The following is an 18,107-nucleotide window of genomic DNA, read 5'->3' on the forward strand; positions in this document are numbered from 1 at the left end:
GAGGAAGACTCACGAGAAGGCCGTCTTGAAGTCATTGGGTTTGATGCAGCGTACGTAGTGCGGAGTGGTTGCGTTCAAAGTTTCCATCAGCATTTGCAGAGAGTTACGAAACTACACGAGAGGACCATCATCATCATCATCATCATTTCTTTTGTGGGGTTCAAACAAGGCTGAGGGCTTGTGTGAAATGCTGCTTTGGATAATCATCGTTACAATAGCATGTTTGTAGCATTACAATCAATATAAAAATAAAGATAATGTACTTCAAAATCTATAGACTGGATTGATAAATAATTGATATGCAGAATACAATTAAAACAAAAAATGCATGTAAACAATATATATATATATGTTTAAATCATATATATATTTTTTATTTGATCTGACATCTACCAGAATACACTGAATGTGATCCCACTTTGTGCTATTAGCGTGGACTGAGCACCTGTGTAAATATGTAACAGCATCAAGGATCAGTTACATATAACAGACCACATAACAAAACACTGGAGAGAGGTATCGACCTGGCAGCCGACTGTCTTCTTGTGCTCCTTGCTGCTCTTGTCTCGGCTCTTGTCAGGTTTGACGCTGAGGCGGGTCCGGCCTCCGGTGCCAGGGGGCTGACCAGTGGGGCTGGTAGCTTTCTCCTCATCCTGGAACAGCTCCACCAGCAGGTCAAACTGGGAACAGCAGCCCACTCACAGTCACAAACAGTACAGCTGATGGCAGCATTAGACCCTGCAGGCTATACTGATTTACTGAGAAATAAAGTGACAACAAAGCCTTTCACTCTGGATACACTATAAATTAAGCTTCAATGTCACCACAATGCATATTTATAAAATTTTAGTTTCTAACAGTGTCTTACTATGCATAGCATGCATATGGATTTCTCTTACCTAATGCACACAGCCTCACAAAGCATGATGACAGCTTTAATGTTAGCTTTTGCCAAAAGCCTTAATAATTTGACTTGAGTGTTGAAAACCTCGATGTTGACGGCTTCATTTTTAAATTCAGAAAATTCAACATACTAGTCCCAGTAATCATGTCACAGTGTGACATGAGAGCTAATTAACTGCAGCATTTTCACACAAAGACAGTTGAAAAGATGCTTCATAGTTTAAGTACACGAGTGAGTAGATGTCATTTGATTAGCGTTTGTTAAACTCATTCACAGTCAGAGTTATATCAATGTTATGAAAAGCCAATTAAAATAGTAAAAGGTTATGTTTTTGTCATATATGACCATATAGAGTGGTCATATATGACATATCTTGCTATAGTGTTATGACATAAATATAGCCACGTACGATGTATGCCCTTTAGTAAAGCACACACATCAGTCATGTTCCATATAACGCTGAGGTTATATGAGGAGGAGGCTGTGTTATGTGTGCAGCTTTCAGGTCCTCCTGCGGAGCTCAGAGCGTTGCCATGCTGCTTCTCTTGCCAGCGTCATTAAGCAGGACAAACTCGGCCGCAAAGGCTTTACGTGCTGCTCGCTCTCAGCATCACTCTGACAACATAAAAATACCCTCCTTCCTTGGTCCCTTGTTTCCCTATTCTCTCCTCCCAGAGTGCCTTTAGTGCTCCCCATGCAGCAAACAAAGGCCCACGCACACACAACTTCAATCTCCTCAGTGCTATTAGAGTGATAATAACTTAGTGCCAGAGAGAGACAGGGAAGGAGAAAAGATAAAGGGAGCTAAAGGAAGAGCTACAGGCGTGCCAGCGTTGCAGGAACGCCTCTGTTTACCTTCTGCTGGCAGGGAAGGGTTGTCATGATGAGGACAGAACCAAACATACATGGACAACATATGGAGACACAGTGACAAAAAATAAACAACCTTTAAATGACATTTAAAGGAAAGATTAAAGGAAACCCAAAGGTCATTCAAAATCATTGTTACCCCCATCAAAAACTATGATACTCATCTACAATTCCAACCGAAAACTAAATAAAACCAGGCAGACTAATGATGAAGCTGTAGTGGATGGAGGGAACATGATGGGATGATGATTTTTATTCCTCAAAAAAACTTCCACTCAATTCCAAGCCTGCGTGAAGTATAAAGCATATCTGTGGCTGGAAGACAGCCGCTGGGTGGGATTTTATCTGCTGTCATTTTGATCATGTTCCTGGATTGCAATGCATTATGGGAAATCTCTGCATCAGGCATTTCTCCAGTGCACTGTATTGATTAGACTTGCGAGCAGACGTCAGCATGAATGCGATAGTCCCGTGCGTCTCACAGGTCTCAATGCAGTTTTGAGCAATGCACAATGTACTGTGAAGCCATTTTAACGCCAAAATATTTAACTGTATACACTTGAAAGGACGTTTCTGCTTTATACAACCCGAGTCTTATTTCTCATAGTTTTTGGTCAATTACTAACATCTGGGACTGCAGTGACATCGCTACAAAATAACTCCAATTTGGTCACATAGTCAGACGAACAAACCTCTAAATTAGCCAGACGGAGGAGAAAAGGAAGGCAGCAGTCAAATGTAAACATTCATCACAGTTTCCAGACAGACTTCCTGGCTCATGTTTGACTCACTGTACTTGCCATAGATGACGGGAAGTTTTCATGTGCAATGAAGGATTATTAGCAACATTTTCAGGTGCGCTCACTTTAGGTTTTGATAATTTGGCTTAACCTTTATGATCGTCTGACTGCGCGTTACTTGACCCAATTCATTGTAGCGATGTCGCCCTGTTCCCAGATCTGAGCAGTACCTTTGATGAGTAAAATTTTATAAATACTGAAAGAAATGTCGGCTAAAACTATAAAAAAAAAAAAATGAAACAATGAATTTTCCTTAAACAGCAGAAGCTCTACATCCTGGCCTTCAGTCCGTCCTAAGATGGTAGGTACTGTGTCAGGGTGCATTTGTGAAGAGAAATGCATTCTCCTGAGGCCTTCCTCTGCCACAGCTACCTCCATGCCTCGCAGCGAGGATATTCTACCTCCACATTTTGTATTTTGAATGTTAATGTGTTACACAGCAACGTAATATAACAGTTAACTGCTAAATAAATTAGAATTATCTGAATTAACAGGGCTTGTAAAAAGAAAATGCTTTTGAGTTTAACTGCCATTTTACAGATGTGTGTCTTATGTTACTGTGTGGCTAACTGGAAAACACACACACACACACACACACACGATAAGCTTGGCAGAGAAGTAAAACAAAACCTAATTAGACTAAATCTCATTAAGAGCTCATTAACTTTTAATCCCAACTGTTTAGGTTTAACTGATTTCCATGACAACATTCAGACTATACGCCCATGAGAGAGAGAGAGAGAGAGAGAGAGAGAGAGAGAGAGAGAGAGAGAGAGAGAGAGAGAGAGAGAGAGAGAGAGAGAGAGAGAGAGAGTGAGAGAGAGTGTGTGTGTGTGTGTGTGTGTGTGTGTGTGTGTGTGTGTGTTTGTGTGTGTGTGTGTGGGTGTGTGTGTGTGTGTGTGTGTGTGTGTGTTAAATGATTGTGTTAGAGGTTAGAGCAGACAGTGTTTCAACCCTTACCCAATTCTGCTCTTTGTTGAAGTCTATAAGAGAACAGTCGAAGATCACAGTGAGCATTTTGGGCAAACACACTACATCATTGTGTGTGTGTGTGTGTGTGTGTGTGTGTGTGTGTGTGTGTGTGTGTATGTGTGTGTGTGTGTGTGCAACCAAAACAGCAGTAAGGGTTTAAAGGCTTTGGCTGCTTTTGACCCAACCAGATTTTACACACTGATCCTAAACCAAGACTAAAACACACACACACACACACACACACACACACACACCCCCACACACATGATCATTTGAAAAACGATCACATCAGCGCTTAACGAATTATTGATAGAACCTTTTTAAAGATAATAAAAAAATAAAATAAAAAATGGTTAATGTTGCTGTAAACGTTGCTTCACAAGGCCAGGATGTGTTCATTTATAAAATCTGTATTACTAGTGTTATTACATAACCCTGCATTTATTAAGGCTTAGTCATACTTTTCGCCAGTCATGAAAGTACGAAGTGCAATAAGCAGTGGAATATATATGAACCATATTTATTTATTCTGGGTCATGTTTAGCCAATGACCCAGCTTACTGTGTGTGTGTGAGTGTGTGTGTGCTCAGCTTTGTCTGTTATGCGTAAACAAAACCTAAACCACAAATCTCCTGGATGGAGCCTTTGTCTTCACTGATGCGGTCAACACTATCTCCACATGGCCATTGGAGGACGCTGCTTCCCCAAGCTTTCAGGTGGGATTTTCGGAGGGTAAACAACAGACCAGGTGCTACTGCTCTCCATGAGCTGCAGGCGTCTTGGCTTTGATCTCAGTGGATGCTTCACAGCACTTTGAGCTGTATACTGATGTGTCCAAATGGCTCTTTGCTCATCTTTATAGGATCTGATTTTAATGTAGGTGTGTGTCTGTGTTTGTCTCCTCACCTTGCTGGCCTTCAGCACATTGATCTGTTCTTCATTCACTGTGTCTTTGTTCTTCTCCAGGAAGCCCTCACACTGGTATTCCACCTGCTCGACAAGCACAGCACAGTTTGCGTTACAATATCTGTGAGGCCATCTCACTGGTCATTTATTTCTAAAGAGAATCTATGCTTTACATTTTTACATATGTAATCACATTTCTGAAGGTGTTAACAACAAAGCAGACTCAAAGAAACCTCTGTATTCACATTGTCCTAATGTTTGGGGTACATTCATACCGTCAATGTTTTCATAGCTTGGTTTTAACTCAAACTGAGGTGGCCAGTGACAGCTCTGAGGAACAGTAAAGTCTTCACAACAGCTAATATACAGTCCAAACTCCTGATGAAAGTTTGTTTAAATACATCATTGCAAATATTTGATCAGAAATGTTTCCAAGGATCCCACATTAAAATCACAGGGCCTCATGGAAAAGCCTGCGTTAGTCCCTGACCCGTTTATCTGTAACCTTATAGTGAGGATCTAAAAACAGACATGACAAATAACACTGTGTCATACAGCATTACAGGATATGAAACCTATTACACTAAAGTGTATTACACTAACACACACACACACACACACACACACACACACGCTAAACACTTTATTACAAAACTGATTTTTGTGTGTGAAAACAATGCTAATAGAAAAAAGTCATCCGTCCTCCAGCCATCCTAAAAATATCTCACACCAGCACTGCAGCAGCCACTGCGGCCAGTCTGCTCCTAAATGTCTGTTGAGTTAAACACTGTAAGGAACAAATAAATACTTTTAAACAACCACTATGCAGATATAGTCGCCTGTCAAGCCCACCTTGTCAGCAAAATGTTGGATGATAAAGGCGCGGTTGGACATGCGTGGCTTCTCGAACAGGGTGCAGGTCTTTAGGTGAGTGTTGTAGAGTTTCTGAGCCCACGAGTCATCCGAACCTTTAGGCATCTGGTATAGAAACGAAGAAGACACAGTGGAAACTATCAGTAAGAAAACATGCATCTAACCATCAGCTTATAGATACACATAAAACACATGTTACTTAAGTGTTTATTTTTTACTGGTTACACAGGGTATGAGAACGATTTTCAACTCAAACCAAATGTCCATGTTGTGTTTGCGTTACTCTGCAATAAAGTCAGCAATGTGGACCACCTCAAATGTCAACAGCTTGAAAATGACCTTGCAGTGGTGAAGAGCCACAGAGAGATTAGTCAGCATTGTTAGTGTTAGTGTGCAAATGGTACAGATACGAGCTCTGTCTTTACTCTGCACACGACTGGAATATTAACTCAGATAACTGACATTTCGTATACAATCACCAAAGCTTAGTCAAACATTAAAGTGTTTACAACAAAATAAAAACATGCAATCAGACTAAATTGAAAAGCTTTGTCTCCCATTCAGTTTCACTGTGTACACTGGAGGGAAAGAAGAGGAACAGAGTAGCTTTCAGGCCTGTGGTCATAATTTCCTTCCTGTAGGTGAACTCTGATGTGAACGATGCATGTAGGTGTTGGAGACTCGGATTTATTGTGTGGTTGGATGCACTGACAGGTCAACTGTCAAAAAATGTGAAGCACAATGTGGGTGTGAACGGGCGAATGTTTCTCACTGAAATATTCAAGCACATCCCACAAGCCTCTGCTCAATCTGCAACGTGGACTCGCTTCACTTCTCCTGTTTGTTTACATTCATGAAAAACTTTTTATTCCACCAACAGTATTTGTAAGTCACCAAGTCTTATGTAATTGTATATTCTTAGCTTGTGTGCCAAAGAAGACTTTTGTTAAAAGAGTTATGATCAGTCTTTTTTTTTTTTTTCATCAAATAAACATTAACTGTCATGAGAAACAGTTCTCTCTGCATCTTTTTCTCTGCGTCTTTCAATCGTCTTTACTTACCAGAATAACATATATGTAATATGATCTGCAACATTTTTTAGGAGACTATATTAAAAGTACCTTGCACTCCTCGTCCAACAGGTCCAGGATGCCCATCTTGGCCTCTATGAGGTTGATGCAGGGTTGATTGTCGTAGAAGTCAATCAGAGTCCATGGGATCTCCTCCCTCATGTACTCCTCCTGCTCCAGCTTGAACACGTGCTGCACACACACACACGCACACACGGAGATTAAGCTGTGGACTTGGCATCACATTTTATGTCATCTGTGAATATGATATAATGTGCAATCCAACAGGTAAAACAGATGCTGCTCACCATGTTGAACTGTTGTTGAAGTTTCTCATTAGCGTAGTTGATACAGAACTGCTCAAAGCTGTTGATCTCAAATGTCTCAAACCTTGAGAGGAAGAACAACCAGAGGACGAGTCACCCAGCTGGATGACATCTATTACAAGGCTAACGTGTTAAATCATCTAAAACTATTTATGTGGCCCTTGTTTCACATATTTCCTAAAATTATTTCCTATGGGTGAGCTCAGATTGGCTAGTTACCCCACACAGACAGGAGAATGCACAGACGTACCCGTAGATGTCGAGGACCCCGATGAAAGAGTGCTTTTTGATACTGGTGATTAGTGCTTTGTTAACATGCTCCACAATCCAGTTGAAGAGCTTGGCGTAGATATGTTTGGACAGCGCATCACGGGCGTTGGTGGCCTGCAGGCGGGGGAGGGTCTTGATATACGTCTCCGTGGCAGTCTTCAGCTTCCTGTGGCACAGCCACTGAGACATGTCTTGGTAGGACACACCAACCAACTCGCAGAACGCAGTCAGGTGGCGATTGTTGGCCTACAGGAAAAGAGAAGAGAGATCCTAACCATTACCAGGAGAAACCCAACAAGATGTCAGCAAAGAAAAGGTAGATTCCCTCATCTGGACTCAAAAACATCTTAAGTTCTATATTTTTGGATACATGTGTCCCAGTGACACCCTCTCCCCTCACAAGATGGAGGCTGTGTAAGTGAGCAAGTGGTGCAAATAAGCAGCACTGACTTATCGCCTTCTTACTTAATATTATATTTTTCCTCACATGTAATCATAAAAAGGTACATGAACTTTACCAGAGGTATATCAATGCAGCAAACAAATTTGTTTTATTTGCAACATTGTCAGTCTCTCTATCTTATTTTAGTTTTAGTTTATTCACACATATTGAAAAAAACAATAAAACTTGATAGAATATAATATACTGTGAAGGGGAGGTCAGAAGCCAAGAAAAGGCTTATAAAGATACCACCCTTCAAAGTGACATTAGTTACACTAAGATAAAAAAAAAATGTTTTATGTACACGATGAAAAAAATGTATAATAAGATCTTAAAAATCATTGTCCTTTTATAGATCAACTAACAGATTCACAATAAATCTAATAGTCCATAGCCTAAAATATCAAATTGATGCTAATTGGTCATTTCAGATATTTACCAACAGAGAACTTGGTGTTTATCCATTCTGTGTCAAGCTTTTGAAAAGCAACAAAACTCTTGAGGACTTTTGACCATATAAACATTTCAAATTGCTCGAGAGTCTTGTTTATGAGAGAGAATAAAAAGAAACCGACTGTTATAGTTCAGCTATCAGGAACACAGGCAATATGACTTAAGGACACAACAATGGCACCGTGACAATAGGCTGTGAAAAGACTGACAACAGGACTATTTGCAGGCACAGCTTAAACTGAATCAGTACATACATAGGTATGACTGAGGAGTGACACCTATTGAAATATGCCAGCCATTTGAATATCACATAACTACAGATATAAAGTCGTGACTATCACGCATTATCTGTTTAAATATTATCCTCACAGGAATGACGCTGCTGTCTGAGTCTCTGTCCTTTATCTCCACATTTCCCAGATGAAGAATAGCAGCCAAAACCTGGAACAACCCCATCTGGTAGGACTCATTAATCCCTGCACAGGAATAAAACACACACAGATAAACAGACACACACTGGTTATTAGAGAGGTGTGACTCAAATCTCATCTCAACCATACTTAACGTTTGTTTATATTTGTTCATCATACTCTATACTTTGATTCAGTTAATAAGGTACATCCAGCAGACACATCAGTTATCTCTAAGACAGAGACTCCTGGGTTACAGATTTGAAGGTGTATTTGCTTTTATATGCGAGTGTCTGCATGTTACCGAGCAGAGTGAAGGCATCGCGCGTGTTGCAAAGCTCCTTGGTGTCGTCCACGCCTTCGATAACAGGGCTGCGGCCCTGTCTGGTGTACAAGAAGTCGTTTGCACTGCCTGAGTGGAAAAGCAGAGAAAGTTAATGCATTCAGAAAACATGCAGTATGTGCAGTTTTACCTTGTACAATTTGGGTACAATTGTGCTATCAAAGCCTCCTCGGTGCATCAGAAAAAAAACAAGTATCCGGCCACAAGGAAAATACTTGTTTCTGATTGGCTATGAGGAACTGTCATGTCAGTTAAAATCATCAAGCTCACGTCTAAGTAACAAAGGCAGGATTATTCTCAGTCAGTGCTCAGGGTAGCTCTGCAAATAACCACAGCAACAATTCTGGTTTGTTACGATAACACTGAACTATCAAGGAAACCAAAAGAGGTTCAAAGTCAGTCGTCAGAGGTGTTTCTGAGTGGTCAAAGCACAGCAAAGTTTCCCAAAAATAAAATAATACACTACATTTTTTTTCCTACGGACTCATTAATTTCCCCTTATTTAAGAGTGCGTGGGAATGTTCTTCATGATTCTCAAACAAATTCTCAAACATCCACTCCAACGAAGTGATGTGAATTCTGAAAACACTTTCTATTTTCACTCTCAGATCAACAGACAGACGCCGTGTCATGTTTTAGCAGATGGTTTAGGGTTCTTAGAAAACAGTTAAATCAAAATAAAACACTTCTATGTAAGAATGATCTTAGCTCAACTTTCCCACAATCAGTTTCTTTATACACACACACTTTGCACTTAATTAAGGCATCGCCTGTTGCCTGGCCACGAGAGGGACGGGCATGGCTGTGACAACCGCTCCATTTACTGAGCCAGGAAGTCAGCAGGAAAGGAAAAGACAGCAGCTGTGTCTGTGTGTGTGTGAGAGAGGGAGAGGGAGAAGGCCAACTGAGTGGCTGTAAGTGACAGTGCCAGCAGTGTGTGTGTGTGTGTGTGTGTGTGTGTGTGTGTGTGTGTGTGTGTGTGTGTGTGTGTGTGTGAGAGAGAGTGTGAGAGTGTGTTTGTGTGTCGCATGAGTAGGACAAGCAGGTGCAGGTCCACAGCGGGAGTACTCTGTATGCGAGTCTGTTCAACCACTGAGTCAACGAGTTTGATACGTCTAAAATGTGATATCTGGCAGCTCTTGAGAGACCTCACTGTGATTTATGAAGATTATGTTTTAGAGATTTGAAGGGGGGGAATATTTTGTATTATGTTGTAGGCCCAGTGCAGGATCTGCTCCATTAGATGTTACCGTTAAAAATGGTTCTGGATAAATCACTCGAGAAAACTGGCAATTAAACATTAATTTTTTTGTTTTTGTTTGGCTGAGTCACTGAGATGATGGATTTTGAGTGTTGTACAATTATTATGCTGTGGAGAGCCACTGCGGCTCTCTTAATATGTGTTCACTGCCGATTTTGAATTGTTGTAGCTAATGTTTTCATCAAGTGCTCTAGGTGAGACAATATTTTTATGTGTCAAGGTGCTGCAGCCCACTCCACCACTCTGAAAAACACGAAAGTAATGAGTTGTTCCTCTGGTGAGAGAAAGTGAGCCGATTTCAAACTACTGGTTTTGTAGTTTCTTATGGTACAGTTAAAAAATGGTCAACTGTGCAGCTCTGTGTGTGTGTGTGTGTGTGTGTGCACGTGCATGAGACTTACTCAGCTTCAGAGTCTTGAACTCAGGCAGATGGGATGATGCGCACAGCTGATAAAAGATATGATAATTCCTCTCCTCATCCGCCTGGAAGAAAACATGAAGATGATAAAATGTGAGGGGAATGCGACAGTATTGATCTACACAGACATCCTGATCACAAGCCTTTTTCAACCTACATCCATGCAGGGGAAATCAACTGTGTCAGCATTAATATATAATCACATGAGCTTTACAATGATACAGTTTGACAGTTTAACATCTGGTAGCTCCACTGAAGCAGTTGGTGTTGCTCAAGGGCATGTCAGCAGATATTATTGAGTCATATGACAATATTACGTGTTTATTTTACTGCAAACATAAGCTGTGGCCCACATGTACATCCCTTCAAATACCCATGGAGAGGTGCTAACAGATATATCATACAGTAAATGGGCATAATTCATACTGGTCAGAAGTGCGTGTACATTGAGAAACATCTGGAGCTACCAATTCATTTCCAGTGAAAATAAATAACTCAAAATTTAAAAGGATTTCAGCAGTGGGCTGTAAAGCTGGAAACAAAACATTTACCTGTGTCCTACATTGGTGCTACTACACCCAAACACAGAATTCACACACACACACACACACACACACACACACCTATAAATGGGTTGTACCGGAGCCGAGCATGTGAAAAATGTGAGGAGGAAGGTAATGAGGATGTTGGAATCTGCCAACATCCTCATTCCCCAACAGTGAGGTCTATAAGAGCAGAGTTAAAATAGCCTCGTTCTTTATCTATAAGCTGCCCTACTGGCAAATACCCACTGAATATACAATAAAGTTACATAACAGAAAAGGCTGGTAAAATGTATCTAGATAGAACTTGGACACACATGTACAAACCAGAAAATATAAAGTTATAAGATCATGAAAAGGCCCCAAACACTAGTTTTTAAGTTTTTCTGCTTGTTAAATATGTGCAGGGACTGTAAAGACAGAGAAAGGGATTTCTAAAGAAAGATTTAGGCAACAAAAGGATACAAATTCAATCATTACTTGTTGTTACTTGAATGTTTTTGACATTGAAGAGAGCGAAAAAGAGAGGAAAGTAGTGCCGTTCTGTACCCAGTGAGACAGATGGATCATTGGGCATTATTGTTGAATGGTGGGTAAAATAAGTAAGGAGCTGTATGTTATTTCTACCTTTATGCCAGCCAACAACCCCCTGAGTGTGTTACATTGGCTATACATTACTGGTGTCAGGCCTTTGAGGATTCATATAGCAAGACAACTTCCAATGTGAAGGAAACAAGCTGAAATAGACTGGTCTTCATAAATGCAACAAATCACACGATATTTTGCCCGTAACCCTGTAAGAGTGTAAGGTCAGCTAAAGAACTGTGTGTATTCATGAGCAACATGTTCAGGAACATGCTGAAGGACACTTCAGCTGGACCAAAATCAGCTATATGGAACACAGGCAAATGACTTAAGGACACAACAATGGCACCGTGACAATAGGCTGTGAAAAGACTGACAAACTCCACAAAAGTGGTTACTGCACGTTAAGTAAAGCTTAATGTGTTGTGTGTCAAGAAGAGTTCAGAATAAAATGAAGCCATGTATAAAGGTTAACTTTGTGCACGTGTCTGCGATCCACACAAGTACAACAAAACACTTACCTGAAAAACCACTCGCGATTTCTCCAGCAGATATGTTCTCATGTTGGCGCCGATGATACGGAAGCGGTTGTCGAAGCCGATCTCAATGTACTTCCCAAAGCGACTGCTGTTGTCATTTCGGGTGGTCTTTGCATTTCCAATGGCCTGGGTGACAGAAGAGAAATAAACACAAAAAACAGGTGCAAGATATTATGGTCACAGTGTTTAAAACACAGAAGATAGTGCAACAGCATTTGTTTTTATTTAATATATTGATACCACAACAGCAGAGACCTTTGGACAGAGCCAGGCAAGCAATTTCCATTTCTGATGCTAAGCTAAGCGGTTGCTGGCTGTAGCTTTCCATATACTATACACATATGATAGTGATATCAATCTTTTCACAGAAATCTACTACTACTATACACCTGATTCTCAAACTAGTACGCCAGAACCTCTCATACACTGGCTCATAACCTGAAATAAGTTTATTATTTGTGGTTTGTCCACACTTGACAAAACAGCAGTATGTGTTAATGGTCCTTCCACAGACAACAGTTAGGTATTTCATGCTGAGATACTGTAAACCGGCAAACAAGTCAACTGCAGTCAGCAGCCTTAGTTCAATATACAGGATTGATCAATGACCCTACTAGGAATTGTCATTAGACGGGTGGGGCTACATACAAACACACACACACACACCCTGCCTACGCAACCAGCTGGCTTGAACAGAGTCAAATCGTGCGTGAGCACAGAGGGTTCTTGCTGAGTTAAGGCCGAACACACAGTCTTTCACTGCAGACAAGGAGTCTTTCAGCAGAGCAGGTATTCCAATCTCTGCCTGCATCAGCCAAACACATAAACACCAAGCACAAACACTTATCCCCTCTCTCTCTCTCTCTCTCTCACACACACACACACACACAGAAAAGGTATGTGTGTGTATTAAAAAGGCTGATGCAACCATCTACTCTGTGTCCAGGCTTAGAGGCTGAAGTGACATCACTGCAACGCAAGAAAGCTTTCTATTCATTCTGTCAGCTCGTCTCTGATTGGCTTGAGGTGAAAGTGGTGGCTGGGAGGACAAGAGTCATGTTAACGGAGCGTTTGGGGGACGGGCAGCGTGGGGGATGGCAGGCGGTGGAGAAAAGGAGGGGAGTTGGGGGGTGAGGGGCATATGGGCACAGGAGAGCTCTTCAATCCCTCCTGTCCTTATGACTCTCCAGGAAGAAATACAAAAGACACACACACACACACACACACACACACACACACACACAGTTTCCAGTATGCAAACAGCAAAATCTGCAGTGTGCCAAAAATACCTGGATGTCGTACTGATTCGGAAGAAATCTCCAGTATGCTCGTATTATTATCGTTATTAATGTAATCTTTCTTTAATTAGTAAGTCTCAACATCCGTTCACTGTTGATATGGTGAACAGCAGCATCCCTGAGTCAGTGGTGCTCTGTCCCTGATAACAAGAAATACAAACAACATTCTGTATGTTGTGTTGTTTTCTTATTGACAGCTTACCAAGGTTAACATAGCTGTCTTCAGGATATCAAACGTTATCTTCTTAAGCAGGCTTAATAAGAGTTATGGCATATTTATGGGTAGAAGGACAAATGCAGCTAGCTAGAACGTTATGTGCGTTACAGATGGGCTGTTGCCCTGTTCTCCTCACAAGATTAAATTAAAGAAAAAAAAATGGCACTTACATTTATATTCCTCCTATTGTTTACTTCCGCTTTCCAAAACCGGAAAATGACTAAACCTGGCCTAGGATACTATAAGATTAATTTAACAGTTTCATACTGCATAGTACTATGAAAGGCAGTATGCAGTACGTAGTGCATAATGCAGCCGCGGGTAGTATGTGGTTCCGAATACAGTAAAGTAACAGAGTGTAATGGAGACGCTGAAGGAAAGGGAGTAAGTAAATGCCAGTGGAGATGAAAGCAAAAGAGCGAGACAAGAGGAGAGGAGAAGGACAAACGGCGTGACATTCAACCCATATCATTCACAAATCAAAAAGCTTGTGAATATACTGTACAGTCAGTCAGCGGGCCAGGAAAAATGATGCAAGACAAATTCACAGTTACAGAGCGCTATCCAGTCCTTCACGCCACTACACATTTCATGAAAGTGTTTTGACCTTTCATTTTAAGAACACGGGTTGCACAAAGTTGCATCAAGTCAAATTCACAAATTAGAAAGAGACGCTCACAAAAAACTTAAAACATGGTCATCATAGTATGTTTTAAGAAATGTTGAGTGTCAGTAGGAAACAGCTTCTCTTCAAGATAAAAGATAAGTATTTAAAAGGTCTTTCTCAACAGACAGCCTCCCGTGCTCACCTCCATGATGGGGTTGGAAGCCAAGACTTTCTCCTCTACATTAGCCTCGCTGGCGGAGCCGCTGACCGTGGCAAAGTACCTCATGGCGTATTTGGCTGACACCGTCTTTCCCGCTCCGGACTCCCCGCTCACAATGATCGACTGGTTCCTCTCATCCCTGCCACATCAAAAAACAACAACAAAAAAACTTGTCACCAGTCAGGAGAAGCTAAGTAGTGGCTCTGTTTGGCATTAAGTTTCAGTAGAAGGGTGTTTTAGCGTTGCTTTAGGATGATGCTTGAATTTGATGTGTACCAATCCTCTAAAGTTCAGTCATTAGAATGTGGCACAAACAATGCCAGGGCTAGGGCCTTGGACAGACAGAAGGTGCCAGATGCTTTCATCAAGAAACAGTTTCAATGCCTGGAGGCTGAACAGCTGTTAACACACCTTATAACCCCCTGTGATCCTCTGCACGCTTTAATATTGCAGCAAGCCTCCTTCCTCGTTATCCTAGGAACTGAGACAAAACCCTGATGCACACTGCCTCCTCCTACTGTGCCACCTTTTTTTGTAATAAACTCCCAGCTGCTGGTAGGGAGGTTGGGAGTTTGTTCCGAAAAATATATTGAAATTGGCATTTTCCACCTATGGGTCCTATTGCATCCTTAGGCCTTAGAGAAGTTAGGGTGTTTGCTTGAATTCACTGTTTCATTTCTTTCTTATACCTTGCAGTTTGCAGAGCCGTTGAACTGTGTCAGGAACCGTTGCTGTTGTGGGGATGTGAAGCCTACTGAGACACTGTCTGTCAAACTGAGCTATACATATAAAGGTGCCTTAACTTGTATTAAGTCAACCATGCTCCATCATCCTCCGACTCCCACGACCCAAACTATCAGACTATTGATTTAAATGATTCATCTCAGTAATATAACTAATTGAAATTGTTATATCTTATTTATGTATCTTAAAATATGTGCTTCATTATTTCCCCCGTGCTAGGCTGTCTTCCTGTTGGTTTCGGCTTGCGACAAAAGGTGAACAGGCCTTTGCAGTTAAAGCCCCCAGACTTGGGAAACCCTCTGCCCATTGAGAGGCTCTCACACTGGACATTGGACATACTGAAGGGTCACTCCGTGCTGCCAGCTTTGACTAACACCGCCCTGTGTGAGAGGAGAAGGGAGGGAGGTCTTGGTGCTGATTAAACTTGGTGCTATTGATATTGGTATACAGTACTGTTAGTATACATGTGTATGTTAGTTTCCCAGAGGGCAGCCAAAGAGATCATTTGGTTTGCTCCTGTAAGATAAAAGGAAGGGGTGTGTGTGTGTGCGTGATTAAACGAGCAAGCACCATGAGCCTATTTCTGGATCAGCTTTGACCTACAAAACCAAAAGAGAGTGGGAGGGCTGAACAGCAAGGAGACTAGAACCAAGGCTACTCAGGTAACACACACACACACACACACACACACACACACACACACACACACACACACACACACACACACAAACCTGGCCATCTGCTTGTACGCCTCCTCTGCCACGGCGAAGATATGTGGGTCCATGTCTCCCATGTTCTGACCGCTGTAGGCATTGATGATGTCTGCTCCGTAGATTGGCAGAGTCTCATACGGGTTGATGGCCACAAGAACGATTCCTAAGACACAAACCGCAGATGAAGTATGAGCTCACATGAAGCTGAACTGGACCGCACTGAACAGCGAATACAATGAAAATAAACACTAAATGAAGCACATCTCATGCTGTGTACTTACGCTCATGAACGCAGATTATCTATAAACAATACTTTACAATAATAATGGATTAAACATAATAATATTTATATGTTTGCAAAGTTACATAAGTTTAAACATAGTTGATAAGCATATACAGCATTTCCAACGTTGAAAGGAGAAATTAAACAATGCTTGACTGACAATATAAATATAATAAAGATCATTTAAGGTCACAGGCACCAAGGCAATGAATAACTAACAAACTAAGTTGAGTTGCATGTCTTAATAAAATTAATGGGTTTTTATTGTTTACAGTGGCTGAGGCATAAACACAATGGGAATCCGTGACAATTTCACCATTTACTGTAGAGGATCACACGAGGTTTCCAAATTTTACAGATCGATTGTACGATGTTCTTATGCTGTTTGATTACGCAGATGTATCAGACATGTAGAGGTAGGTGTAAAGGAAACGGACTAACTCTCTTTCACCTGTTCTTGACTGTAATATCAGTCGTTCCTTCTTTGCATTAACACTCCTTGAATATTAGATTTCATACCAAAACATGGCAACATACAGACGGGCTTCATTACCTACCGCAGTAAGTGTAGATAAGCTTGGAGTCCATGAAGCGGACTTTGAGGTTGTGCAGCACGGCCGGCTCGTGGAGGTAGCTGAGTGCTGTGAGGTCATTTTCGCCCACCAAGATGTCGGGGTTTCGCAGGTGAGGCAGGTTCTTCGTCTTGGGGTCAAGTTTGTGCTCAATGTTCTTTAGACGACCACAAAAACAGTGGGAACAGGAGAGCATAACAGAGAAACAGTACATTATTTTGTGTAACGCATGATACAACACTGTGAATTCATACATTAAAAAGCAAACAAGAAGATGGTGGATCAGCGCAAATCTGGCACATTTACATGGTACATATTAATATGACACCCTTATCCAGTGGCAATGTATCATATTGTGTTTTAAAATGTAAGGACTCACATGAAATTCAGCTTAGACTAAGGGCTAATGGATGTTTGACAGGTCCTGATATGATTTTTACCAACACCTGTCAGCCAATGAGATGCAAGTACTTTGTGACCATGTTAAAAATACAATACAGCTGTAATGTACGGATTTTCTCATCAGTCACCCCCCACTGTGCCAACAGACTACGTTCTATGTTTATACTCACCAAATGATGAGAGAGAAACATGCTAATTTTTATTGCTAAAAGGCAAAAGCAAAAAGGTTTTGTCTCCAAACATTAGGTTCAGTCAAGTTCTGCAATAAACAACATTGAGAAATTCCTTCCGGATGCACATCTGTAAGCTTCTTTACATGTTTGTCTGTTGCAGTTTTACAGGTCTGGCTGCCTGAGGCTGACCAACAGTGGAGAGCCAATCGTTAAGAAATAAAAAATCAATAACAGATATCTTCTCCCACTAAAAGTATTTATACCGTATTTCACACACGTTCTCAGAAATGTCATGAGACAGGCTACTGATTTGCCATGGCTCTGGAGCAAAACCACCAGTCGCTCAAAGCTGTGTAGTTTCGTATTAATCCTGTTTTCATCCTTACATTTTTTATCCTTATTAAATGGATCTCTTTCTCTTTCTTATGCAGAGTCTGTTACAGCAAGGCTTTCAGCAAGCAAATTCAGGAATTAATTTGATTATCAGATTGCATCTTCAACAGCAGCTGTCTATCCCAATAAAAGAACATCCATCAAAGGCCGCACAATCAGATCTAAATATGTTCTTTTATTAATATAAAATGTTTGATTTTAAATCTGCACCAGCAACAGAATCCACAATGACAGGCACGGTGCTGTATTTCACAAAAAACTGTAAAACCCTGCACAAATGCCTTATTTCACAATGCAAAGAAATTATTTTTGCAGGTGTTTGGGGGAATTTGTCGCTGTCCTTCTGCTGAACACCGGTGGTGTAGTGGGCCTGAAAAGCCCACTGAGACAGGGTATGTGATAAATAACCGACTACTCTCCACCTGGCCTGGATTGCTTCCACAAATCTGTTGCTTTTTCTTTGGCTTACGGCCTAACTTTCCACCAAATTTCACTGAAAAT

The 18,107-nt window shown here is 41.1% G+C and overlaps 1 protein-coding gene across 7 annotated transcripts in view; it reads right to left on the reverse strand.

The window, feature by feature from the left end:
- Window positions 1–18,107, reverse strand: part of myo5aa (myosin VAa) — a 52,652-nt gene that overhangs the window by 20,036 nt on the left and 14,509 nt on the right. For 3 of the 7 annotated variants that reach the window (XM_046033608.1, XM_046033610.1, XM_046033606.1), the window contains exons 3-17: window positions 16,624–16,795; window positions 15,802–15,946; window positions 14,309–14,465; window positions 11,967–12,110; window positions 10,302–10,383; window positions 8,601–8,708; window positions 8,256–8,362; window positions 6,972–7,237; window positions 6,704–6,785; window positions 6,447–6,587; window positions 5,305–5,430; window positions 4,453–4,536; window positions 1,760–1,765; window positions 525–680; window positions 14–111 (exon numbers count right to left, since the gene is read on the reverse strand). In XM_046033608.1, coding sequence (XP_045889564.1) covers window positions 14–111; window positions 525–680; window positions 1,760–1,765; window positions 4,453–4,536; window positions 5,305–5,430; window positions 6,447–6,587; window positions 6,704–6,785; window positions 6,972–7,237; window positions 8,256–8,362; window positions 8,601–8,708; window positions 10,302–10,383; window positions 11,967–12,110; window positions 14,309–14,465; window positions 15,802–15,946; window positions 16,624–16,795 — 1,874 coding nt within the window. The remainder of the gene's footprint in view (window positions 1–13; window positions 112–524; window positions 681–1,759; window positions 1,766–4,452; window positions 4,537–5,304; window positions 5,431–6,446; window positions 6,588–6,703; window positions 6,786–6,971; window positions 7,238–8,255; window positions 8,363–8,600; window positions 8,709–10,301; window positions 10,384–11,966; window positions 12,111–14,308; window positions 14,466–15,801; window positions 15,947–16,623; window positions 16,796–18,107) is intronic. The other 4 variants (XM_046033609.1, XM_046033607.1, XM_046033611.1 and 1 more) reach the window with 2 other exon arrangements.

Source organism: Micropterus dolomieu, linkage group LG20 (assembly GCF_021292245.1).
Source record: "Micropterus dolomieu isolate WLL.071019.BEF.003 ecotype Adirondacks linkage group LG20, ASM2129224v1, whole genome shotgun sequence".
Lineage (NCBI taxonomy): Eukaryota > Metazoa > Chordata > Actinopteri > Centrarchiformes > Centrarchidae > Micropterus > Micropterus dolomieu.